Below are 26,500 nucleotides of genomic sequence, written 5' to 3'. Positions count from 1 at the left end.
AATCTGAAAAATGTAGACGGCAATAGAATCCCCTCACTGAGTTGTTGTAAGAGTTAAATGGCCATGGAAAGCAACTTGAATTTGCCTTTGTGTCATCTTGTAACTTTACTTTGCAAACCTGAGATTCCTATGCCTTCTCATAGACAACTTTTGAAAGTTTGTAATATGGTATGCAGTATGCAGTAAACTAGACTGGGGGTATAACTGCAGAGATGTGTCACAAAGCTAGGGCAGAAATTCACAGATCACTGAAGGCTGGTGTTACACCTAATTGCTCCTTGGTCTTGGTAGACAATTCAGGAAGTTTCACAAAGCTCTTTATTCCTGGGTTTTCGGTGCTGACTTTCTTTCCCCCTGCTTTCCTGAATCATTATTCCATGAACCTCAACTATCCCTGTACCATTCCTATTATATTAGTGGAGACTGTACATTGTAGCACGCACACTTTTGATTCTCCTAACACAATGTTAGACCCTTCAGCTTCCCTCTGAACACCAGCCTCCTTCTGGTCTGGAATTGTAGTTCCATCTTATTTTAAACCACATTATTTTTGTTCTGTTTTGCTTGTGGTCAATCATTATTTTTGCTTCAATATACTGTACTGATTTATTTGCTCATCACTGCTTTTTTGGTATCTTGTTCTGGGCTTTTTTTTTTTTTTTTCATCAGAGTATAAAATATAGAGCAGGGCTTGGGGGCAGGGGATGCAATCATCTTGTGTATCTGAAACTGTCCTCACCGCACTCTCATTCTTGATTGATAGTTTACTTATATGTAGAATTCCAGGACACAACAATTATTTTTCCTTCAGGACTTTGATGTTCTAACTCCATGGTTTTCTAGCATTGATTGTAGAGGGTAGGTCTGGTCTTAAATATTTGCATTCCTTCCCAAGTAAAGTTTTAAAATGTTTTCTCTTTACCCTTGATGTTCAACAATTTTATTATTGTATTGAGGTGTGGATTTTTAAAGTACTGTTATAAATGTGAGACTCCATCCATAGCTTTTATTCTGAAAAAGTCTTTAGTGCTTTTTTCTCCGAATATTGTCATTCTCTCTATTCTCAAGTCTACATTTATCTGCCAGACCTCTTAACGTTTTCAGTGTCTCTCAGCTGTATACTTGTAGACTTCATCAGTTCCGGGTGATCTTCATTATATGTTCAACTGTATCCAATCTGTTTCTTCTCTTAATTATTTAGATTTCATTGTCCAGGTTGGGTGCAGTGGCTCATGCCCAGCGCTTTGGGAGGGCAAGGCAGGAGGATCACTTGAGCTCAGGAGTTCGAAGCCAGCCTGGGCAACATAATGAGACCCTGTCTCTAAAAAAAATAAAATAAAATAAAAATTAGCCAGGTGTGGTGGCATGCGACTGCCGTCCTAGCTACTCAAGGTGTAGAGGTGGTAGGATTGCTTGAGCCCAAGAGGTCAAGGGTGCAATGAGCCATGATCATGCCACTGCACTCCGGCCTGGGTGACAGAGCAAGACCCTGTCTCAAAAAATAAAATATATTTCATTGTCCATAATTTTCAGTTCCAGGTTGTTTATATTTTTGGAAGGGTGCCCAGCCTAGTTTCATAATTTCCTGTTTTCCTTCTTATGACTATTCTCTTTTCCTGAGAAGTTTAAATATACTTACAATTAAGTATTTTCTTCAAGACTTCTCTATTTCCTGGGTTATAAACCTTCCTGTTTGTTGGATTTGCTGGTGGTTTTTCATGCCATATACTCTTCTGTCTATACCCGAATGACAGTTTGGCTAGTTATTAAAAAATAGTAACACCCTCAGTTGGAGGCCTTTGTAGCCATCACTCTCCTCTTGTCAGATGCTGCCACGGAGATGTCAAAAGCTAGCATACTTCTTTTCCCTTTATAAATGGCTTCAGGTTTTCCCCTGGCCATCCAGGGATTATCTTTATTGTTCATATTATTCTTTATATTAGCATTGATTACTCTCTACCAAATTTTCTTGGAACGTGATGTGCCCTTGATTATATAGATTCAAAGGTATAATTTAGGAAAACTCAAATTTTCTAGAATTATTATTATTATTTTTTGGGACAGATTCTCATTCTGTTGCCTAGGCTGGAGTGCAGTGACGTGATCGCAGCTCACTGCAACCTCTGCCACTTGGGTTTAAGCAATTCTCCTGCTTCAGCCTCCCTAGTAGCTGGGATTACAGGCATGTGCCACTATGCCCGGCCAACTTTTGTTATTTTTAGTAGAGATGGGGTTTCACCATGTTGGCCAGGCTGGTCTCGAACTCCTGACCTCAAGTGATCCACCTGCCTCGGCCTCCCAAAGTGCTGGGATTACAGATGTGAGCCACCACGTCTGGCCTCATTTCAGCTTTCATTTTATTGCTTTCACTCTAACCCTTTACCTCTTCACTTCCATTTATTTTTGTTATTCTCCCTTATGCTGTTTCACTTTTTGCTTCATTTCTGTATTTTCTACTTCTTTTCTGGGATCTTCAAACTTAATTTCCTTACTTTTTCCTACCTGATCCCTTCTAAGTCATGATCTTGTTTATATCAACAATCACTTGTTTTAGTTGTTACAAATTGGCTGCAGTGTTTATCCTCATGATGGCAACATTTTGAGAGAAATGTCTGCCTGCCTTTGCTTTTCTTGTTCTTCGCCTTTTTCCTTTGTGTGGTGCCTATGCTGTTTCTTCTTCTTACCATCAAGTATGCTTTTTCTGATCTAGCTATCTGGAAGAATTTAATATAGGTCCAGGCACAGCGATTTTCCTTGTGGTAACCTAAGTTTGAACATAAGTATTCTGAACCTTTTCTTCTTCACAGCCCAGTCAGCCAAATATCTCAGGCAGACATTTTCTGCCATGTGGTTTGTCAGGGTGTTTCCTCATTCACCCCCACTTCCTTTGCAACTCTGAAGCAGACAAGGTCCTAGAAAACTTCAGTGCCAGCCCTTCCTTCTGGAGAACGCTGGCTCTTACATTGAGGCTATGCTCTCTCTACTCCATTCTCCTGGTCCCCTTTAGGCAGCCTCTGAAACTGATGATTCAAGGTGTCACTTGTCTCTTAATTTTATCAGAGGTTCATCTGTCCCTAGCCTCTGTGAGCCAGCTCAACTGCAGATACTTCCTACCTTGCCCAATTGTGAGGAGCCGAGAACATGTATGTAACAGCAGCATTTCTCAAACCACTGGCATGCCATTCGTGGCTGACTTTTTTTCCTTATTAACCTTTTCCTCCCCCCTTTCAGGCAGCTACTGCACGTGCTTAGACTGCGGTCACGTGCTCCACTGCCTCCGCACATGTTGTTCCCTCTGCCTATCGGCTTTCCTGGCAACTCTGGTCTTGTAACCACCATCACAGCCTTGCCATCCCTGGTCCTCAGACACCCTGTCCATACCTCCAAGTTGGCATTTGTCAGACCAAGTCATAGGGTGAGGACCTTTGTACAGTCACCATATAGCATGAAGAGGCTCTAATAGAACTTGTTGCATAAATGGAAATGAGTTTTCCACATTCCTCAGTGTATCTTGCCATAATGTAAGAGCTACAGGCATCAAGTCTCCAATGGGAAACAAACTAGCCCTTTAAAGGGACAGTGCCCTGCAAATTGTCAGGGAAGGATTTGACCAGCTACCAGTGGTATACTTTCTACCAGCACCCTGCCCTAACCGCCCCCCACCACCAGAACATACTGGAAAATGGCTATTTTACTGAACAAGTTTATTTCTTCCTACCTCCCGTAAACCAGGTTCAGTGACCTCCTCCTGCGATGCCGAGAACTCGATACTTGGACACAAGACCTTGTCCTTCCAGCTGTCGTGTGGCTCTCTGGCTTCTTCAACCCTCAGTCCTTCTTAACGGGTAAGGGCTGAGGCAGTGCAGTCCCTGATGCAGACAGGACCATACCCTACCAGAAGCCCTGCCCTGTTTACCTATGATGGCATCTCCTTGCCCTGCTAACCAATCCTCAAGCAGCAGCCATTATAGAAAGGACCAGCAGCTACAGAGGAAACAAAGTTCTGGACAGGCGAGTAGCAGCAGGAGGGAAAGGGCCTCCTATAGCAGCAAAAGCAGCCAAGTGAGGTGGGGCACCGTGTCCTCTAGTAAACATTTTCTGGAAAGGGCCGCATAGCTACTCTATTGTAGTGCAAAAACCACAGACAATACACAAATGGCTGTGGCTATTCCAATAAAACTATTTACAGAAACAGCGAGCTTGTCCTGCAGGCCTTAGTTGGTCAAAGCCTGCTCCAGCGCAGCCACGTGCAAATGCCCAAGAAACACCCTATGGGACTAAAGGATGCCTCAATTTACTGGTAGCTCCTGGGAACCTTATATGCAACATTTTCATCCTATTCAATGTTTGTTATGTTTCCAAAGCAATCATGCAGACGATGGCTCGAAAAAATGAGTGGCCACTGGATAAAACGTGCTTGACTGTTGATGTTACCAAAAAAACAAAGGAAGATTATGGCCACCCGCCAAGGGAAGGTGCATACCTCCACGGACTCTTCATGGAGGGTAAGACACCCCAAGGAGTAAGTGGGGAACCTTTTCTTACTCAGGTTCAGATTGGTTGGTTGTCCTCTTACTGTTTCTCAGCATCTCCTCACTCACACAGTAACCTGATGCTAGTCATTATCTCATTTCTTCCACTTAAATTTTGCAAATATATCTGGGTGGTAATGCCACTGAATAACTTTAGACTTAGACTGAATTCACATTATTTGGCTTTTCAATATAATCATTTCAAAATCTTTCTTCTACTGTTTAAAAACTGTCCGTAAATTTGCTCTAATATTTTACTACAAGACTTCTCCAAGCCTTGAAGGTGTGACTGTGTAGGGTGACACTTGGTCCCTACCAAGATGTTCCTTTTTCACTTTAAAGCAAGTGCCACAAGTTCTGACATAAATGAACGACTGGAACTTGGTGTAAGAGAATAAGGTGCGACGGGGAGGGAATGTGTTGAACTGCAGATTTAAAGGGAGGGCAAACTAGTTTAATGTATGTGAATTCTCTTAGAATCCCATTTCATAAAATCAGCTTACTTCCACAGGAAAGTTTAGCCACTAAGCATGGAAGCAAAGCGGTGCCTCCACTGCAGGCAGGGTAACCTACCTTTCAAAGCTCAGTCTGGCCAGCTCAGTAAAAATACCACTGACAAGCAAAAAAATATGACAAAACCAGAATGTTTATTGCATCAAACAACTTGATCATCAGTAGCAACCTGCCACACAATTGCAACCGTTGTGTTTTTGCTATAGGCGCCCGCTGGGACACCCAATCAGGAACCATTGTCGAAGCCCGTCTCAAGGAGCTGACATGCCCTATGCCGGTCATCTTTGCAAAAGCCACCCCCGTGGAGAGACAAGAAACCAAGCAGACCTACGAGTGCCCTGTGTACAGAACCAAACTGAGAGGCCCCAGCTACATCTGGACCTTCAGGCTGAAGAGCGAAGACAAGACTGCAAAATGGGTTCTAGCCGGAGTGGCTCTGCTGCTAGAAGTGTAAGAACTCTAGCCTCGGCTGGAGTGCAGTGAGGATTTTCTGTTGTGTTGCTGCACTGTTCCCATGCACATTAATGTATTCAATTACAACTTTTTAGTAACTCACATGTGCATTCTTTTTTCAACGCTATCCTTAAAAAGTGAAGAAAGGAGAGTGAAAATCAGACAAAATATTAGAAACTTATTCAGGGCTGAGCGCGGTGGCTCACGCTTGTAATCCCAGCACTTTGGGAGGCCGAGGCGGGTGGATCACGAGGTCAGATCGATACCATCCTGGCTAACATGGTGAAACCCCATCTCTATTAGAACTACAAAAAATTAACAGGGTGTGGTGGCACACAACTGTAGTTCCAGTTACTCAGGAGGCAGAAGAATCGCTTGAACCCAGGAGGCAAAGGTTGCAGTGAGCCAAGGTTGCGCCACCGTACTCCAGCCTGGGCAACAGAACAAGACTCCATCTCAAAAAAACCTATATCACATCTGAACATGCAAAAGCAATGCAGCCAGAAAGAAGGGAGATTTTAGTTCTTAAATTAAAAATTATTAGCCCTTAAACTCTTTCAAAATATAAAAGCAGCAGGCCTCAGGTGAGTCCTGAAGGAAGAGGCTAGCACTCTGTGAGGCCTCCAGTGTCTACAATGTTGACGGTCCCCTTTTGTTCAGTCAAGTTTTAGTAAAACTGTTCTGCAGTTAATTGCACTTTGTTCAGTGTAAATTTTCAATGACCAAGAGCAGGTTAAACGATGTGTGTGGTCTATTAAACTGTGGTCACTCGTGCTAAGGCAAACTTGGCCTGGAGTTACTGTTTGGGAAGCCAAAGATAGATCAAGGCAGGAGCTGCTCATACAATGTTTTCTCTCTAACTTATCTGAACTTTAACCCCACCCCATTTAAACTGTGCTTTTTAATCACTGAACAAAGTTCAGCATACAAATAGGTCTGTGCATACATCTATATAGATTCCTCTGCTCTGCTGTCTTCCTGAGAAATCTTTGTAAGCATATAAACAATCTTAAAAAAAATAGTATTTAGAAACAGTAATCTCTACAAAGAATTTTCGTATAAAAACACAACCGTAAAAAATCTTAGGCACAAATGGTATGCATGTCTTGTTGGGGTACTCTATGGTGAGGTGGCTGGTTCTGTTTTCCTCTTAATTGTCTTCTACCAGCTCCTTTTGTAAGCTGAGAAAAAGATGAGAAATATTTGGTAAGTAATTAGTACAAAGCTTGAGAGGTTCTATAATCATCTAAGAGTACAAAGCCAGAACCCAGATCTCCTGACACTCGAAATCCTGACATTTTCTGCATCAATATCGGTACACCCTCCGGTAAAGTACGCCCGAAGCACGACTTGCCTCACTCCCGCATTCCAGAACCACGATTCAGAGTTTATCACATTAATGAAACTTGTAGCTCACATTCTGTCCTCTTGCCCTGAACTCTCTCTCTGCACTAGGATTATGGCTGCCTTTTCATAATCTATGTCGTTTCCCCTCAGCCTGCCTTGTTTACTCCTTCCATTTCTGTCATACACCTCGAGGAGAAATTTTGGTTAAAGGCAACATGGAGTTGAGTTGAAAAATCTAGCAAAGGAGAATATTCCCTAATAGGGAAAATATCAGGCCTGAGCTTTTCCAATGCAAACAGATACAGAATAGATGGCACTCGTGGTTTATGTAAGTCACAGAGGAAGGCAACAACTATTTGCCAAGAGGATCGCCCGTGCTCGGCCTCGGGATTTCAAGCTGTTTTTAAGCTGCTAGAGACTTACCTCTCCAGATATTCCTTAACATTGTTATAACCATAAAACTTGGCCAGATGAATGAGGATTCCTGTGGCACAGCGGCCGTCACGCTTCCGACAGTAGCTGCAATTGCAGATCCCACGACAGGGGGGACACACCCAATCCTAACAGAGAGATGACAGCAGACACTTCGCTCATTATCTACAGGCTCTGGCAAGAACTGGGATTCGGATCCAGACTGGCTCAGCTGGCCTCTCCTCCAACCTTTAATCACATGGCATCTTTCAGTCTACGTCCCAGGGGGCTCCTCACGAGGCAGGAAGGCTGATCACCCCACGTCACATGCAAACACTGAAAAACGACACCTTTCAGGGCTCCCTGCTTAAAAATTATGGAGAGTTTCACAAGCATTTGGCCAAGCACAGGGCCCTGTGTGAGTGTGCAGGTCACAGGCCTAGGATGTCAGCCCTGGTTTAGGAGCACAAGGTTTCCAAAAGATCAAGGTGTGAATTTCAGCCCTTTCAATGTGTGCTTATTGTTGAATGACTAACCTGAGCAGCAGTTTATGCTGGTCAGTTGAGGACGATATATTTACCCCATGACTGCTGCCTAAGATGCCACACTTGGGAGCAGGACTGCCCCAGGCTCAAGGTCGTGCCTACTCACCATGATACTATGTCTCATTTTACCAAGGGAGCTGAGAGAGAGACAGGTTATACACCTATTTCATGGGATTAAACGAATTTATAAGAGTGAGCGACAGCTTGCACAGTACCAGGCACACAGAAAGCACTTAATACTGCAGTGTACACCTCCCTCTCAGCCTGGCCCAGAAAAACAAATGAGAGGGAAATCACTCTGCTGAAGGACAGGTACAGGGATTACTTGTATAAAACTAGAGGACTGTAAGCAAGTTTTGCTCTGACAATGGAAAATCTAACAAATTCTTCTATTCACTGGTCAGCTTGCTCTCTTTCCAGAATGAATCCCTATTTTTCATTTTCCCTGGAGCCTTAAGACACAAATGGAAGGGAAAAACCAGAGTTCTGGACCTCCCAGTTCCCCGTGAGAACCCAGGAAGCCCATCTTCAGCTTGCTTCCTTCATCAATACAATTTACAACAAATGCAAACACTGCGCCTACCGGGTCCAGCAACGCCGACCTGACATCCTCTCCATAGCGGTTCCGCAGGCATGGTCCACAGAACTGTCCTCGCACACCACAGCAACCCTGGTTCCGACACACTGTCTTGGTGTCAATGGTCTTTTGGCGACACTGATGGCACGTGTTACCCTACGGGGGGAAGGCAGTGAGCAGGTGAACACAGGGATATGCTGATGCCCACTGAGGCCAGATGCCATCATGTGCATTTCCAAGTGTATGAAGAAGTACCACCTGTCTCCTCAAATGAAGCAGGACTGTCTTCCTAAGAACCATAGCATTGTCTCTAGACAAGGGGTCCCGAGCCCCCAGGCTAGAACCAGTCTGTGGCCTGTTCAGAACCGGGCTGCACAGCAGGAAGTGAGCAGCGGGTGGGCGAGCATTACCGCCTGCGCTCTGCCTCCTCCTGTCAGATCAGTGACACCATTAGATTCTCATAGGAGCACAAACCATCTATTGTGAATTGTGCATGTGAGGGATCTGAGTTGTGCACCCTTTAAAAGAATCTAATGCCTGATGATCTGAGGTGGAACAGTTTCATCCTGAAACCATCCCCTGCCCACCCCACAAATCCATGGAAAAATTGTCTTTCACAAAACCAGTCCCCGGTGCCAAAAAGAATGGATACTACTCCTCTAGAATGTAACCATCACAGGTCTGTGGCCAGAGAAGCATATTAGGTCAGATGAGGCTGAGCAGAGACCCAAAAGGAATGAAATGATCAGGCTGTCAGGAAGAGAGACCAGAGAAAAGCTTAAGTCAGGGGTGGCAGAGCCCCTGAAAGGTGACAAGTGACTGAGTGGCAATGAGCCTTGGGTGGCATCACCTTGACCCCAGCCTAGCTCTGCAGACCTGCATATCTTCAATGTGAAATCTATTTTTTTTTTAATATTGACAACTAAATTTAAAGCATTTTAATACTATCTTGACAGTGTCCCATTATCTAGAAAAACACAAAAAAAGCAAAACGCAAAGCCTCCCTCTAAATCACCATTTACAAGAAATTTAACCTGTTTCCTACCAGATATTCTGCCAAACTTTATTTTCTATGGTTATATTACCCCCCAAATACACTAACTTTTTTCAATATTTAAAACATAAAACTATATAAATATTTAAACCGTAAGTTACATATAAAAATCCCTTTTAAACTATACCCTTCCCTTCCCCCAGATTGTATGCATCCCTAAGAGAGACTGCTGTCCTGATGGGAATTACTGCACTAGGCTGCCTCCCAGGTACAGCTGACCCTTGACCCTCCAATTCAGAACCTGGCTCTGAGCCCTTGGTGAGATGGCATAAGCCCTGATAAGAGTTTAAAAACAAGTGAGATTTCAAATATCAATGCTTTAGACTCCTAATAAGAATGACAATCATGCAAATTACCCATAATATATAATTTACCAGAACTTTATCATAGATTTTATCTCGAACAGTTATGGCAACATTTTCTAAGTCTTCTTCGGTGATATCCTCCACTGGCCGAAAAGAAGATATACGGTGACGTCGTCTATACTCCCGGCATTTCCCCTGCACAGTGAACACAGGCAGAACCTGGAGTGAGATGTTTTGAGCAGTTATAAAAAAAGTATAAATATTTTAAACTCTCAAAGATCCATTAATGTTAACCCTGTCCCTCTTCTATTTCCCTGCAGCCATTTCATTTAGTTATTTACTGAGCTCCTGCCACCTGCCAAGCTTCCTTCTCAGCAAGGCGATACAGTCATAAAGGAGAAAATCAAGGTTTTTGGTTCTTTGCTGTAAACTCTGTGAAGAGGTGAACCACACTGAACAGCCAAACCCACAAATGAGTCCAAAGTTTCTCCCTCCAAACTGAAATCGCTTGAAACGCCTCATGCCTAAAATAGAAAGGCAACGAGGAATCACTGCACTTTTCCACGAAGTGGACACCACAAAGCTGACTGGAGCTGTGGACAGGCCTTTACTGCCTGCAGCAGAGATCAAAGCAGGGTCCTAACAAATGAGCTGCTTCTCAGCTCGGCTTGGATAAAAGACTCTCTCTGTGACCTCCAGCTTAGACCAGGGCTGCTTCTCAAAGTATGATCTCGGGAGCAACGGCATCACCTGGGAAGCAGATAGAAATGCAAGTTCTCAGCTGCCGCAGACCCACAGGGTCAGAAACAGCCCTGGGGTGACAGTGATGTGCGTTCACGTTTGGAGGAACAGTAGCTCGGACAAAAACGAATTCACGTATTAGTCAGAAAATACCCCACTAATTGTCTTCCTTCTTCGGAAGCTGTAAAACTCTTCTGCAAATTTGGCGGCTGAGACAGTGAAGTTCTCTAGAGCAAACTTCTCAGGAGGCCGTGCACTCCGGGTCGGATTCATGCGCCGCGTGATCTGTCCCTCCGAGAAGGCTCGCCTCACTGTTTTCTTCCTCTGAAATCAAGAGCACAGACAGAGGCAACTGGGCACTCTCTTGAATAAAAGCCATCTGGTGGCTGATCACCATATATCAGTATTGCTATAATTATAAGGAGTTCTACTTACAGAAGCTGAGGTCGGGGTTCGTACTGGGAAGAAATCTGGCATTGAGTTCAATTCCGCCAATAACTGGGCAAGCTGAAGTTCAGAACATAAGAAAGGATCTTACATAAATAGTGCTCCAGGGTTAGGTCATCCAACACCTATCTCAAGTCTTCCATTTTGCTATCATAAGAAACCTAACTTGAATAGTTTACATAACCCGCAACAGTTATACTTTTAACCTCACATGTAAAGATTTTATCTCCAGACCTGAGATGCTGATGTCATCATTCATATGAATGAACACTAGCCTATTCCTTATATATAAGGACAACACAACACCAGGAAAACAGTCCTGGAATGATCAAGAGCTGGAGCATGAGGTTCCGATCCTGACTCGGAGGCTAATCCAAGGCAGTGTGACCCTGGGACAATTCATTTTGCACATGTGAGTCTCAAGTTTCAGGATGTTCAAAAAAGAAAAAGCTCAATTAAGATTATTTCGATGGTTAGAGCTCCAAAAATCTGATTCTTTAAATAAATTATCAAAGTAATTTATGAAGATATTCCTAAGTGAACAACTAATAACACCAAATAATAGGCATTAATATGCCAGAGAATTTAATTAGGATTCATTTTAGTTTATACAATTATATGAGTGCCACCAAAAAAATCATAAAGAAAATAGCTCTTACTTTAAAGATGTAGATGGATACAGTGCTGAAAATTTCCCTTAGCTAAGTAAAAATGTTTCTTAGGATAAAAATAACCCGAAAGTAGGCATTCCATTTTTGTAAGTGATTTATATTAGACATATAAGCTTGCATATACAGTATCACTACATCATTATTTTTTTAAAAGGAAAAGATTAAAAAAACACAAAAATGCTAAAAGTGATTATAAGTGGTAGAACTATTAAAAAAAAAAACTCTGTAGATAAGCAATTGTGAAGCAAACAATGATTCTCTACAATGATCAGATTAACAGTAACTGATTACATATAGAAAAACCAAATATATGTAACAAAGATTTCACCTTGTTCCATTCATTGTTCTAATGAAGACATTTTAGAGTGAATTAACACTGTTGAGGTTGTTTTAATTCCTAGACTTCTTCCATTCCTTGAGAAGTCTCAGAACCAGGGCCGGTCACCACAGAAGAGTGGTTCCATGGTGAAAAGCTACCTGCCCAACCTGTTCCTCGCAGCTCCTCAGTGGACTTGGTGACATCCCACTTCCTCTGCTTTACTCTGCTGGGAACAGGCCAGTTGTTCAGCCCCTGTCATCCCCAACACAACTATATACTTAGAACTTAGCTTGGTCAACAGTAAGCAGCATGATGGCACCGTGTAAGGGCTAAAAATGGTCCTGGGGAATCTCTTTCTGTTCCCAAACCAGAGCTGATCATGTAACAGTCGCTCTGGGTTCTGGAAAAGAAAAAGGATACACAATACCCAGAGTACATTTTCCTGACAGAAGCCAAAGCAACAGCAGCAGCTATAGAAGCAAAGTGGTTCAAAGTGGTTCTGGGAGCCCAGCAACTGCTGCCAGAGCCTGATGCCAACTCCCAGGGCGCCCTCCGTGAAGCCTCACCATGGCTTTGTTCTCCTTGATGTTCATGGTCCTTTTCAGCAGAGCATCCGAACTCTCCTGGCTCTCATCCCGAGAGTCGTCCTCAGACTCAGAGGTAGAATCTTCCCTTTGCATCACCTGTCTACGGCCTTTCTTTCTTCCAAGAACTGTTTCTTTCTCATTCTGTAAGCGTGAGCTAGAAAACAACTGCTCGGAAGAACTGTTTTTATCTGGTTTGTTGGCCAGCTTCTTGGTGGGGAACTGAAAGGCTACTCGAAGACCAATACTACTTCTTCTAGACCTACTTCTTCTTGAGGTAGCCTTATCTTCTTCTTCATCTTCCTTTTCCTCACTCACCAAAGATGCTTTGCCATCATCACTCAAATCTGACTCCACGACCTAATAAAATAAGAGCAAGAAAAAGCACGAAGACACTGTTACAGACCCACAAAAAAGACATGCATTTAAAACAACTCTGACAGCATATGAGAAAAAACATGAAAAATGAAAAGCTTTCCCTTCATATTATGAGTTCCCTCTGAATTTCCTTTAAATGTCCAAGAAATTGGTTGATGAATAAAATCAAAGAGCAGACAACCTACTACCGAACAATGCACTGTCATACCCATGACAGAACTGGGTTTCATTGGGAGCATGAGGGCTGTAAGCGAAACACTGACAGGGTGGGCTCCTCCACCGAGGGATGACCAAGGAGCGCCAGCAAGAGGAGAGACAGTCACAAAAAAGGGTATGCCTGACAGACGTGATCTTCAGACAGGAAAGGGTGCTATGGGGGGAAAATGCTGACTGGTCTCCTCTAAATAGCAGGAACCGGACTCCTGAGTAACGGGGCGGGAGAGCTGACTGCACCTCAGGGCAGTGACCCAGGACAGGCAGATGACCTGCCACTGGGTCCTCAGTCAAGGGGCACCTTTCCCTTCCCTGGAACCCTCACAGAGCCATGAGGTGAAACCAGGTCAGGAAGCTCGACAGGTTGTAGCAAAACACCACTCAGTCAACTCCATAAATCCTCACCTGACGTGTTCAAATTCCACATGGTAGAGGTCTCCAGCATTCAAACATTGCTCCGTTTTACAAGTGAGAACACAGTAAATATGGAAGGCAGTAACAGGGTTACATCACCTACGTGACGGCTTAGATGTGACGGGACTCTTAGTGGTACCGAGACAGGTTTAAGTATGTGAGATCCAGGACATCTTCTGGGCATCCTTCCATGACCACAAGTTAGAAAACTTTGGGAACCATTATCTGGGAATTCTGAAAATCTACCAAGAGCGTGGAATGGCACCAATATGGGCCCGGGATCAGTTCAGGGACTCTGCTTCTTCCCCAGTGACCACCACCAACCCCGAATTCTCATTGGACTAAAGTTAGAAGTAAGACAGAAGGAGAAAAAAAATGCAGATAACTGCCAACCCTAGTATATCCACACCAAGCCAAGTGAGAAATAATACTATACGGCACTGATTTACCTATTTTTTTAATACCCTGAACTTTCCATATTAATAGCTTCAGAATTCAAAATGGTGTACGGCAAAAGAACCCAATTTTAGGGGACACTGTCAGGGAAGAACTTCAGTTTTGATCCATTTATCTACCATCCTCATCATCTACAGGCCTCTCTTTACCAGATGTAGAACGGCTCACTACAGAGGCCTGAAGGAAGGAAAGAACAAATGGTCCACAGCAGCCCAGAATCAGACCCGAGAGAAGAGCACAAGTCTAGCACGTGGATGTGGCTATTTCGCATCCGGCCAGCAGGCCCCCGGAAACCAAGGTTACAGCAATATCCCATTATCAAGAAAGACAGGCTCGCCAGTTCCCACAGGGGTGGGCAGGGGGCTGGGCTGGGAGGCAACAATGCTTTTCTTCTCACTGGATTCTAAAATAAAATTTGCAGGGGCCTGTGCTGAACTGTAAGCTATATCATGATCTACGTAACACATCACAGTCCACAGACTTGGGGGCAGGTGGGAGGGAAGACTTCTGGGGTAATTCACTTTCTCTCACTAGAAACACAAATGCTTCAAATAACCAGACATCACTTCACTAAAGAACAGAAAATAAGTACGTCGCTAACAAATGATGCCCATTAGGGTTTTAGAAGGATTTTAATATGGTGCTGGCAAGAAACTGGGGACTTGCTGGCCAGAACTGATGAACTGCCACACAAACAGCTTCTGCAAAGAAAGCCAAAGGAGACCTGGGGCCTCCAGGCTGGCACAGCTCTATGTTGCTACTCATAGCAAAAAATCACCATCAAACAAAGCAGCCTACCATGCGGGCTTTTATGCTCTACATTCTCTCCCAGGACAGGTGAAGGATGAGGCAGGCCTAGGAGTCACAGCTTATTTAACCTCTACAGAGTCTCTGCCAAAACTTAGTCCTTAGCAGCTTCTGACTGTGAAGAGGCTTAAACTCTACGTTCCATCTTCATACTGTAGCATGTTTATTTTTTGCATAAATGTATGCTGTTTTTAGCAGAAAACATTTCTGCACTTAAATCCGAAGGCTGTGCCTTAAAGTTACCTTCAGATTCAAACACGAGTGGGCAGTAAACTAGCCTAACTGCGCAGGATAAAAAAAAATCAACTCACAAGTCTGTTCATAGGAAGTGCTGAGAGTAGACTTCCCTCCAGAATCCAGGCAGGCCTGGGTCATCTTTAACACTAAAAAGCATGACAAATCCAAATCCACAATGCATGGGGAACACCCAGCTTGTACCACAGCCACATTTTTGCCAAATTAACTTCAAACCAAAAACTGTCACTTCACACACAGTAAGAAAGTATCTCAAGGAAGTTGTCACTCTAAGATAAACTTTTAGATAAAAGAGGTTTAAGAAACTCTTGAGATAATGTTTTCTGTTTTTCCTTTTTTTTTTTTTTTTTTTTGAGATGGAGTCTCACTCTGTCACCCAGGCTGGAGTGCAGTGGCTCAATCTCAGCTCACTGCAACCTCCACCTCCCGGGTTCAAGTAATCCTCCTGCCTCAGCCTCCTGAGTAGCTTGAATTACAGGTGCCCACCACCATGCCTGGCTAATTTTTGTATTTTGAGTAGAGACGGGGTTTCACCATATTGGTCAGCTCAGCCTCCCAAAGTGCTGGGATTACAGGCATGAACCACCGCGCCTGGCCAAGAGAGAGAAATTCTTTGAGAAGGACAATAAAGGATGCCTGGGACACATCCCCAGACCCAACAAGCATGAGGGGAAAAGTAATGGATTTTTTCTAAGAGAATAATGGACTGGTGGACCAGGGATTAGCCTTCCAGGAGCAATTTTTTTAGGTTATGTGAATTGCTTATAAGAAATATGTAAGAAAAAGTAAAATCTTTTCACTTGTGAAGTGACTTCTTGAAAGTAAAACTCTAATTCAGAAACAGGATTAAAAACATTACCACCCACATCCCTTCCTGTTGTAATTATTACCATTACTTCTGGATTAGTCGTTCCATTCAGATCACTCTGCGTAAATCCTGCAAAATCCTCAGTCTCTGAGTCAGTGTCCTCTATAAAAATTCTTCTTAGCTCTTCTGTGAAGTATTTGGAATGAAAGCGCACATCCTGCTAAATTAAAGACACACATACATCAGAGACGGAAAGTAGAATAGAGGTTACCAGGGAAGGGTAGAATGAGGAGCTACTGAACGGGTGCAGAGTTTCTGATGGAGATGACGAAAATGGACGGACAACAATGTGAACGTACTTAACGCACTCAACTGTACACATCAAAAACAGTTGAAATGGTATATTTCATGTTATGTGTATTTTACCACAATAAAAAAAAAAACAAAAAGCAAAAAACAAACACTGGCCGGGTGCAGTGGCTCACCCTGTAATCCCAGCAGTTTGGGAGACCGAGGCAGGCAGATCACTTGAACTCAGGAGTTCAAGCCTGAGCAACATAGTGAGATCTCGTCTCTGCAAAAAATACAAAAATTAGCTGGGGTCTGGTGGCGTGTACCTGTAGTCTCAGTTACTTGGGAGGCAAAGGTGGGAGGATTACCCAACCCTGGGAGGTCGAGGCAGCAGTGAGCTGCACACCACCGCACTCCAGCCTGGGTTGCAGCCGAGATTACACCACTGTCACTCCAGCCTGGGTGACAGAGCGAGACCCTCTCTCAAAAAAACCCACATACATATATAAATTATATATATACACATTTTCTAAAGCTTACAAAATTCAGACCTACAAATCAGACAATTTTTAAAAACTGGGTGTAGTCTCAATCAGCTTCTAATGTGACTGGTAAGTGCTCATGGAATTCAGCTTCTCCTGCCAAAGCTGGCAACCAGACACGTCTGCTTTCACACAGAACCAAAACACATGGAAAGAAGACATGAGGAGAAAACCTGGCTCCCTCCCACATGCTGGCTTCCCTTTCCAACAGCCTTTCAAAGCCGGAGTCTCCTCCAAGTGGGTGAGCATGCCTCCCGTTCACCAACCGCGAGTTTCTCTGTAGGAAAAGGCTGAGGTCTCTCCCAGCCCTCACTGCCCAACACCAGAGAGCCTAGACTTGCTCCATGAGCAGACACCACGGCGGCCTGATGGAAAGCTCACCCAAGGTCACCCCCAGGAATTTCTCTCCTGCAGGAGGTGAGAGGTGAACAACCATGGTTAGGTGGCAAGTGAGCAGAAGGAAAGATGCAATGTGACTCTTTAAGAAAAGGCATTTTCTAATACTTTTTCTTGCTTTTGAAATAGGGCAAAGAAGGAAACTCAGCTCTCTTAAAAGTATGCTTGAAAGAAAGAGGAAATAAACTGCAGACCAAAGGGAGACCCATGAGACCAGCCTCCTGTAAGCCCGCCACGCCTCATCAGTGTTCGAGTCTGTCCCCAGTTTCCTCTGACGTCTCTTCCCTCCATCCCTGATATAGCAATGACCCCTTGTAACACCACACTTGGCTGAGAATCTGTATCTAACCCCTGCCTTTCCCTGATTTTAATTATATATTTTTTTGGGCTCATATATCTCTGGGGAAAAATAGATAGACAAGTGGAAAAACTTACAGGGGCACACAAAGAAATGCCTACATCTAGCATTCTGTAAGCTTAAAAATGTCTCCTATGAATTATTATGGGTAATTGGAGTGAGTTTGCTCAGAGCTAAATTACTTTGTTCCTTTGTTGATAGCTGTAGTGCAGCTGCTTGAAAAAAAAAAATTGCACACACAAAAGGGAAGTTTCTTTAAAGTGAAATTCAAATCGTGTTTAAGGGAGACCAGAGTTAGCATACACACACTGTGTGCAAGTTCGCACAGCTTCTCTCTATTGGTTAAAATGGATCATGAGTGTGTGGGGTCAGGGTAGAGAAGCAGCCAGGGCTTGATTATTAAGGAAGAATGGTACACAGCTGCTGCTAAGGAAACCCACCATGCACCTGAGGCCTCTCAGTGCAAGAAACATCTGGCTCACAGAGCCCTGGGCCAGCCCCTGCAGGCTAATTTAGGGCGGTATTTCTGTGTGTAAATTTCATCAACTACCTAAAGCCCCTGCCTAGGGCCTGAAGAGAACAGGGCAAGCCTTGAAGCAGTGAGTTCCCATCTTCCAGTTTTTCTGGCTATTTTGATCTTGTGTGCTGGCCTTACAGGGCAATGGGCATCCTGGGAGAGATCACCATCTTTGATGGTCAGTCCTGATAGAGAAAAACAACTTACCATTGTCCTGAACTGAGGCCTATGCTTTAGTTTCCTTACTCCAAAGTGTGTAAACACTGTTTTTCATGTGGGTCTGTATGATGCCAACCTCCACTCCACACTGCTCCACTGCATTCTGAGTTAGAAACCCTTGCACTGCTAATTGCTCTCTGGCACTGGTTCATTCTCCCTCAAAATCAATACTGGGCACTATGCTATGGGCCTTGGTCATCTACCATGATCAGGACAATAAGCAAGTAACACATCAGAGGAGAAGCTAACATAGGTGGATAAACTTATTTTGAAGTCCATGTGACATGAAGAAACACACTAGAGAGCAATGGCCTGTTGAACCAGACAGCCAGCCAAACACCCCATTTCAACTGCACCCAGCAAACAACCACCCCCGGGCTCACTGTATACAGTCACGTGGGGTGTTAGATGCCTGAAATGAGAGGAAAGGAACAATACATGGGGATGAAAAGTCAGAGCCAGGGAAGCTACAAAGCACCATTCAAGTATGAGGTCCCCCCTTCTTCAAGGAGTTTACAATCTAACAGGGAGGCAGATAGGTCCACGACTAACCCTGGTGAGGGTCAGTGCTCTAAGGGATACACAAGCAATATGGCACATGGAGGGAAAGAAAATCCAGTAAGACTTCATGGAAGAAGTAGCATAACTGGATGTGAGCCACAGTAGAGGCTAGAAAAATGGTGACAGCACAGATAGGCAGGAAGGACAGCATGGACCAGTGGGCAGAAAGGGCAGAACAGTGATAATGAGCATGTCAATTCAGTTCCTGCGTCCTGCAGCATAGCAGGTAGAAAAGAGACCCAGGGGGTAAGAGGCTGAGAAGTGGTGGCCCTGGATTTGGAACATCCCAGCTTGGGACTTCCCAGATGTGGGGCCTTGGGCAAGTCATTACACCTTCCTGAACTTCAGTTTCATCACTTGCAAAATGGGGATAGTAACAGCACCTGCAGCTTCCCAGGGAGTTCTGTGGATTAAATGCAATATTTGTATGAAAAGCAGTTGGCACACTGTCCTCCCCGGGGAGAACACACCTGACTACAAAAGTAGTCATCATAGCAGCAGAAGCAGCTGTTCTGTTTCTTAATGCCCGGTGCCTGCCAGGCTCTGTCCTCGGCCCTTTAGACATGTTCTGCCCTGCTCAAATGCTCCTCAAGGTGGATCCAACAGGCTCTGCTCTCCCCACTGCCTGACTGTGCTCAGATGGAGGGCTGAGTAAGGGAGGAGCTGACCACAGCTCAATCCTATAACAGATCCTAGTAAGAAGGGATGAGCATTCAGGTAAGAGCTACTAGGGCTATGGCAGCTGCAGAGGGAAGGGAAGGATGGACACCAGGAACACAGCAGAAGTTTCATCAACTTCTGGATGGGAGTCAAGGAGATGGAAGAGGCGAAGGAAGGCCAAGAACAACAAAAGATGGAGAACCAGATGGGGAAAGGGGGAAGCCAGAAAGACAACCAAGGGAAGGAGAAGTGAGCTTCGGATCTCCCTTAGCAACCAGGACCAGTCCAACTGGTAGTCAGAAACCACCTGGGGCTGCAGAGAGAAGACAAGCTCCACAAAACAATACAGTAACAGCTCAAAGCAGGAAAACAGACAAGTTCACTAAGTGAGAAGATTGAAGACAAAACCTTAGAGAACATCCGCATTTAGGGACAGGGACAGGGACAACAAGCGATAGTAACAAAGAGCAGGCCGGGTGCGGTGGCTCTCGCCTGTAATTCCAGCACTTTGGGAGGCCGAGGCGGGCGGATCACCTGAGGTCGGGAGCTCAAGACCAGCCTGGTCAACATGGCAAAACCCCTTCTCTACTAAAAAAAAAAAAAAAAAAAAAAATACAAAAAGAAGCCAGGCATGGTGGCGGGAGCCTGTAATCCCAGCTACTCGGGAGGCTGAGGCTGGGAGAATTGCTTGAACCTGGGAGGTGGAAGTTGCAGTGAGCTGAGATCACGCCACTGCACTCAAGCCTGAGTGACAAAGTGATACTCCATCTTGGAAAGAAAGAAAATAATAATAGAGAAAAAGGTGTAACAGAGAGGAAGAAACTCAGGGGGCTAGAAGGAGGTGGCTGGTGGGGTCAACTGCTGTGGAGATGCCAAATGAGATGAGGACAGCACAGACCAGGGAGCCCCCAGCGATCTCAGAAAGCACAGCTCCCACCCAGGCCAGAACTTACAGCGGCCCACATAATTAAGCAGGCACTTCACTTACATACAATTAACTGCTCCCCTTCCTGTACTTGCCCAGTGGAGGCAAGGTGGATTTAATTTGCTGCCGTTTTGGAGAGGCCCGTGGTCAAGGGAGAATGAGGAATTCTGAGTGCTGCAAAGAACTCAGAAGAAAATGCCACTAAAGGGTAGAGATTTTGATTGGCCATTCTACTACAGGACACAATGTGACCCTCCAGGAATCTACACCTCTCAGAGAACTAACTTGTGTGTGCTAGAGATCAAAGTAATTAACGCAAGAATAAGGCTCTCCCCAGCAATCCCAAGAGTGACATGCCAACAGAATTGCACCACAGGACCACAGAGGTGCAATTGTCTCCCCGTAACCACACGATCCCTCATGCCTCGCCGCAGCCTCGCCTCTGTGGGAAGACTGAACACAGCCTCGCCGCAGGTTACAGCCCCAAGGCAGCCAAGAACATGCACTTGGATCACGTGAAGTCCATTTAAAAAAAAAAAGAATTATGGTACAGGGAAGGATTAGCACAACAAAGTGAACTAGGTTCTCTCACCAGTTTTTTAAAACAGGAAGATATAATGTTTCTAAAATAAAATGCTAGACAATGAACTGATCTCACCAATCTCACACCATGTTCAAATAAAAGAACATCCAAACCAAGATTCAGGCCTCCAGATGAACACACCTACTTGGAAGGAATCATCCGTACCTGTTTCCCTGACTCCAGTGAGTCAAAACTATCGCAGCTCTCCTCTGACGAGACGGTTTCCATGGGAACATCATCTCGGAAGCCGACAAACTCTTCATCATCACTGGGGGCGTTAAAGATGTCAGCCACTTCTTTAGGGATCTGTTTTGGATTCAAAAGAGGCAGGATTAAACCAGGGGCTCTTGCTAATCACTTAGGGACATTTTCTGGAGGGGAGTAAGAGATCTCATTACTTCATCCAACTGCCACGGTTGCCCAGAAGTCCCCAGTAACCCTGAGCAAAACACGCTTCATTCAGCTAAGAACTCATGGGAAAATAAGGTGTGGGGGGGTGGGGGAGATAAAACTTAAAATTCTAGATATACCCTGTTTTACAGAGAATGTTAAAACCAGGCCAGAGAGAAGACATTTTTTATCTCTTGACAAAAAGAAAACTTGTTTCTGAGAACCAATGATCTCTTTTTTCTCCAACAGTGGATGCATCTTTAAATGTCATCTACATAAAAAAGATACCATAAAATATTATTAAGCTCTTTTTTTAGTGTTCAGCTACACTATTTATTTTTTCTTCTTTGTCATAGGCTGATTCAGAAAGTAGAAAGTTCATACAATGAAATAAGTAGTTTTCCTTCTTTTCTATATTGTAAGTCAACTTAAGTAGTTGGGGATTAATTCTAACAGAATTCAAATGCTATTAGGGGATAAGTGATCCCAGAGGGAACAGTGTCAGCACACTTAATCCACAAATATGTATCTGCTGGAGTTCATTTTTGTAAGTTGACTATTTTCTCCCAATTCTTTGTTTTAAAAAAAGTTCAAACACACAGAAAGGTGAACAAATAGTACAAACACCTGTCGATTCTTTATCTAGACCCATTATTTGTCACTGCATTTGCTTTCTTTCTCTGTTTCAACAAATATTAGGTTGAACCATGGGCATTTGCTGATATTTGGCTGTTTTTAACTTAGGAAAACAGCAATTTAATATGAGCCAACCTAATCCATATATACCCACATTAAAGTAATTTGCAGACATTGTATTGATTGGCCCTCATATAATTCAGCATGTATCTCCCACGGATAAGGACATTCTCCTATAGAACCACAAAACCATAATTGTACCGAAAATAATTAACATTAATAGTACGATTTACTGTAATTCTATATTTTAATACCTGCAACTGTTCCCAAAATGTCTTTTATAACTTTTTGGAGACAATAAGATCCACTCAAGCAAGGTTTTGCATTCTATTTGATTTTGTGTTTTTTGTTGCTTTTCACAACACTGACTTGTTTTTTAGATAGACCATGACAACTGCCTTGTCTTGTATTCTGAGCTTATCTGAGTGTTTCCTCATGATTAGATTCAGGTTATGTATTTTTGGCACCATTCTACATAGGTGACATGTACTCGTCAATGCATTGCATAAGGGGGCACAAAATATGAAGTTATCCCACTATTAATTAATTTTTAATTTTTCATTATAAAAACTTGCAAAGGTATTTCAAAAGTAGACAGGAAGATATTTTAATGAACACACATTGATCCTCCCCGTAGCTATCTGCCCAAGGCTAACTGTGCTTCCCCCGTATCCCGACCCAACTCCCCTTCTTCCAAATTATTGTGAAGCAACTGTAGACATAGTATCATGTCACTCTGTATCATCAAATGTACAGTCTGTATTCACAGTTCTTCTGCCTCATTTTTTAAAAACGTAGTTTATCTGCATCGTGATCCAACTAAGGTTCACACACTGATCAACATGGCTCTTAAATCCCTTCTCATCACTCCTTTATCTTTTTTTCTCTTGCAGTTTAATTTTGAAGAAACTGGGTCATTTGACTGTGGAGTTTGTCCAAGTCTGAAGTTTTATTTTTTTTGCAGCCCCTAGGTGGCATTTAACAGACTCATCTGGATTTACAATTTGGGCGTTGAATCTGGAGGCTCACTTCTAGTTTGCTTGCTTTTGCCAAGACTACTTTGTAGGAAGTGCTGTGCTCTTCCTTTGGAAAGCACGTAAGGTCTGGCTGTCTCTTTTTTTAGTGGTGTTGCGGTTTGGTCAATAAGTTATGGTGGAATCGGCCTGATTTGTTCTTTGCTTTAGAAAAGAAACCAACAACAACAACAAAAAACACCTTTTCTTCTTTGTCACTAATAAGGACTATGCAGAGTGATACTTGAGATTCTGTGAATATCCTCCCTGATAACATCTCACTCAATAGTTTCAGCAATCATTGACAGTGCTTTCTTTAAAATTATTTTTTATTTTAATAAAGACAGGGTCTATGTTACCCAGGCTGGTCTCAAATTCCTTGCCTCAAGTGATCCTCTCACCTCAGCCTCCCAAACTGCTGGGATTACAGGCGTGAGCCAGTGCACCCCTGAATCAATTATTACATTAGGAACTGCAAAAGAGAAATTTTCAGATTTTCTCTCTCCTTCATAAAGTAGCTGGCATTCTTGTATAACACGGTGTTTCTCTCACTCTCCCCCTTTTCTTCTACCATGTACATCCATGGATTTTTTAAAAGTATTATTCAGTGTGTTATAATCCATACTCTCATAATTCTTTCTGACTGTCCCAAATTTGGCCATTGGGAGCTCCTTTAAGCATCCTCTGTTCTTCTGACATGGCACTAGGGGTCTTTCAACACCTCCTTGCTTTCTGACGCAACGAACATGGCAAGCTAACCTTGTATGTTTCCTGTCCCAGACCTCAAATCAGCCATTTCTCCAAGGAACCCTGAAACCTTTCACTGGGAAATGGCATTTAAAAACCAAGATCGGAGAACGTGGTGTACCTCAGTTAATGAAATATCATTGCTTGTAGGCTCTTTGGACAGAGCAAGGGTATTTTAAATAGGTAAATCACAAGTTCATGTTGACACCTTGAATTCAAATCCAACACGGAGGCTTCTTCCTCTGCTCCCTCATCTCACATTAGCATCGCTGTTCCACCACAAGGAAAACCCTCGATCCTCAGAATTTTTAATATACTTATCCATGTGGTGCTCTATCTACAATAAATACAAAATAGTGCCAAACTGATGCCACCAATATATACCAACAACAAACAGTGCAGTTCAAGATTTCTTTGCGGTTCTTTCTAGCCCTGGAACATAGTCTCACTATACACAGGATCTTTTCCTTCAGCTAACCAGATGATCACTACACAAAGTATGGTTATGCAGAAATGTTTTACATGTACTTCCCATTTCATCATGCAGTATATTAAAAAGATGTCCTTAACAGTTGAGATTTAATAATTTTTACTGTTTCATCAGAACATTCTTACATGAAATTGACACTTTCTTTGTAAATTGAGTGCATGGAGGTGAATAATGCAATGACTACTAATATAGTTTGCTGCTACCACCTGGATTCATGCTAAAGGTCAGCAGTTTTCTCACTTTGGCTTTTGCACAATCAGTGCAAATATCAACACAGCAAAAAGGGCAAATAACATCTTAGTAGTATTATGACATTACATTTGCCCTCATGGACCCGTGAAAGGGTCTCAGGGTCCTCCATCTCACACTTTGACCACTGTGCTAGCATACACAGAGCTGTGTATTCAAAAGCTACTTAGCTTCTTGGAATTCTCTGTATGGGTGTATTGACTTAATTTTACATTTAGTCAGGTTCCATTTAAGAAATTGGTAATCCTTAATCTATTTACTTTCATCATTATTTTAATGCTTCTTGATTAAAAATAATTAGAAAATAATGGTTCAATCAAAGGAAGTATAACATAAATACAGAAATGGGATACCCCAAGTTCAGTGATGCTGAAGGGTTAATACAAACACTTTCCCACCACCTAATAAAATCACTGCAAGGGACACACAAGAATAATACTTACAGAAGTAGAGTTCAACTAACAATTTTTTTACCAGCCACATGTAGGGCAGCACTAGCAAAGCTTAACTCTGACATCGTTCTTGGGGAAAATATTAAAACTTTTCTCTAGGCGGTATGTTAAACAATGTTTGCCACCTTATCTTTTCAAAGACACCTTTTGTTGTTGGTTTAGCACTCAAAACTCAGAACTAATACACAAGGAAAACACCCAGACTAGAGAAACACAGACAATACTTATGAAAGTGTGCCTATGTTGTAGTTACATAATAGCCACTGAGGCACTGACAGGGACAGTGTGTCAACTTCAATCTTTTTCTTTTGGACTTCTCACCATTCAACAAAAATGAAAAAGCCCTGCTGGCCCAGAAGCTTCTTTTAACATAAATGGTTTAAAGGAGGAGGAGCACCCCATTTATGGATGTAATGGAAATACATATAAGGAATGGAGAGTGTTGGTGATAGGAATAAACTGCTTCCAGCAGCAACTGCATTAGTCCCCATGGTACTGTGTTCAGCCCCACCCCTGCTGCGAACCTGTGTCCGCCTAGCTAATTCCTCCTTCTGCATCTTGGACTTCTGCATCTGCTCCAGAGGTACCATTAGCGGGCTGTAATTACTGATTAGGAACAAAAGGAAAGAGCACACTTTCAAAAAAACAGCGTGCATGCCTGGGGTATGCAGGGCTCTGAATCTTCAAAGCATATTAAAAGAGTTTCAGATAGTCACAAGCTTCAGGATTTGGCAAAAAAAAAAAAAAAAACTCTGTAAAATATTCAAGTGTCCTCAATGCAACAAACTGATTCGTTTCACAGATGCAACAAAGGCAGCAAGATTAATTTGAGAAGGACCTGACAGAAAGGATACACAGCGACCTCTCCTAACGAATGGCCAGTTCCACAACATAGCAATACATGAGGCCCGAGGATCCGTCACTTTCCTGTTCCATTCGGCAGTGATCCACTGGGTAGCTCACAGCCTTTTTTTTTTCAAAGTTTGTGTTCCATTCTATTACAATAATGCCAGTCGTAAGACTCACCAAAAAGAACACTACAGCAAGTAACTGAAAACAACAAAAATACAAAATTTCTCAATCATTGGATATTTACATTAGTTGAACTTCTACAAAATTAGGATAACTACAATCTAGTGAACCAAAAAAAAGGGAAAATTCTCATCTGAAAGTGAAAAGACCATTTCATTATTTACCATACTTTTTAAAAATTGACAACTTTATGCTATTCCTAACTTTCATGCAGTTTCTGTTTGTCTACTCTGTCTTTACTGGAATTAACAGTGTGAGTATCATCAAAAGTCATGTAGGGGACCAGGATTCAACTCCCTAAGAACACAGGTACTAGAAAGGAACCCCAGGGAACCTAACACAGGGCCCAGCCTAAAGCAGATGAACAATAAACCCTGGCTGAAAGCATTTACATGCATCTGACTTTGTGTCATTTTCTTAAGAAAGGTGTATTTTACTAGGAAAATACTAAGTCAAAAAGGTACACTCTGTGACATTCCTACATGAGGGGAATTAAGAATTTTCACCCAGAATCCTAGGACATCTATCTACAAAGCAGTCATATTCACA

The 26,500-nt window shown here is 43.1% G+C and overlaps 2 protein-coding genes across 5 annotated transcripts in view; one reads left to right on the top strand and one right to left on the bottom strand.

Annotated features, from left to right (window-relative positions):
* The window catches only part of DNAH11 (dynein axonemal heavy chain 11), a 373,548-nt gene extending 367,359 nt beyond the window's left edge, over positions 1 to 6,189 (top strand). The window contains exons 80-82 of the mRNA XM_077996991.1: positions 3,733 to 3,845; positions 4,365 to 4,505; positions 5,252 to 6,189. Coding sequence (XP_077853117.1) covers positions 3,733 to 3,845; positions 4,365 to 4,505; positions 5,252 to 5,499 — 502 coding nt within the window. The 3' untranslated portion in view covers positions 5,500 to 6,189. The remainder of the gene's footprint in view (positions 1 to 3,732; positions 3,846 to 4,364; positions 4,506 to 5,251) is intronic.
* The window catches only part of CDCA7L (cell division cycle associated 7 like), a 45,146-nt gene continuing 23,806 nt past the window's right edge, over positions 5,161 to 26,500 (bottom strand). The window contains exons 2-10 of one of the 4 annotated variants that reach the window (XM_015133877.2): positions 21,048 to 21,188; positions 15,913 to 16,050; positions 12,482 to 12,859; positions 10,914 to 10,985; positions 10,632 to 10,802; positions 9,807 to 9,956; positions 8,385 to 8,534; positions 7,269 to 7,405; positions 5,161 to 6,679 (exon numbers count right to left, since the gene is read on the bottom strand). In XM_015133877.2, coding sequence (XP_014989363.1) covers positions 6,649 to 6,679; positions 7,269 to 7,405; positions 8,385 to 8,534; positions 9,807 to 9,956; positions 10,632 to 10,802; positions 10,914 to 10,985; positions 12,482 to 12,859; positions 15,913 to 16,050; positions 21,048 to 21,188 — 1,368 coding nt within the window. In that variant the 3' untranslated portion in view covers positions 5,161 to 6,648. 4 annotated transcript variants of the gene reach the window in all.

Source organism: Macaca mulatta, chromosome 3 (genome assembly GCF_049350105.2).
Source record: "Macaca mulatta isolate MMU2019108-1 chromosome 3, T2T-MMU8v2.0, whole genome shotgun sequence".
Classification (NCBI taxonomy): Eukaryota; Metazoa; Chordata; class Mammalia; order Primates; family Cercopithecidae; genus Macaca; species Macaca mulatta.
Note: the sequence above shows the minus strand (reverse complement) of the source record. Positions and strands in the feature narration are given on the sequence as shown.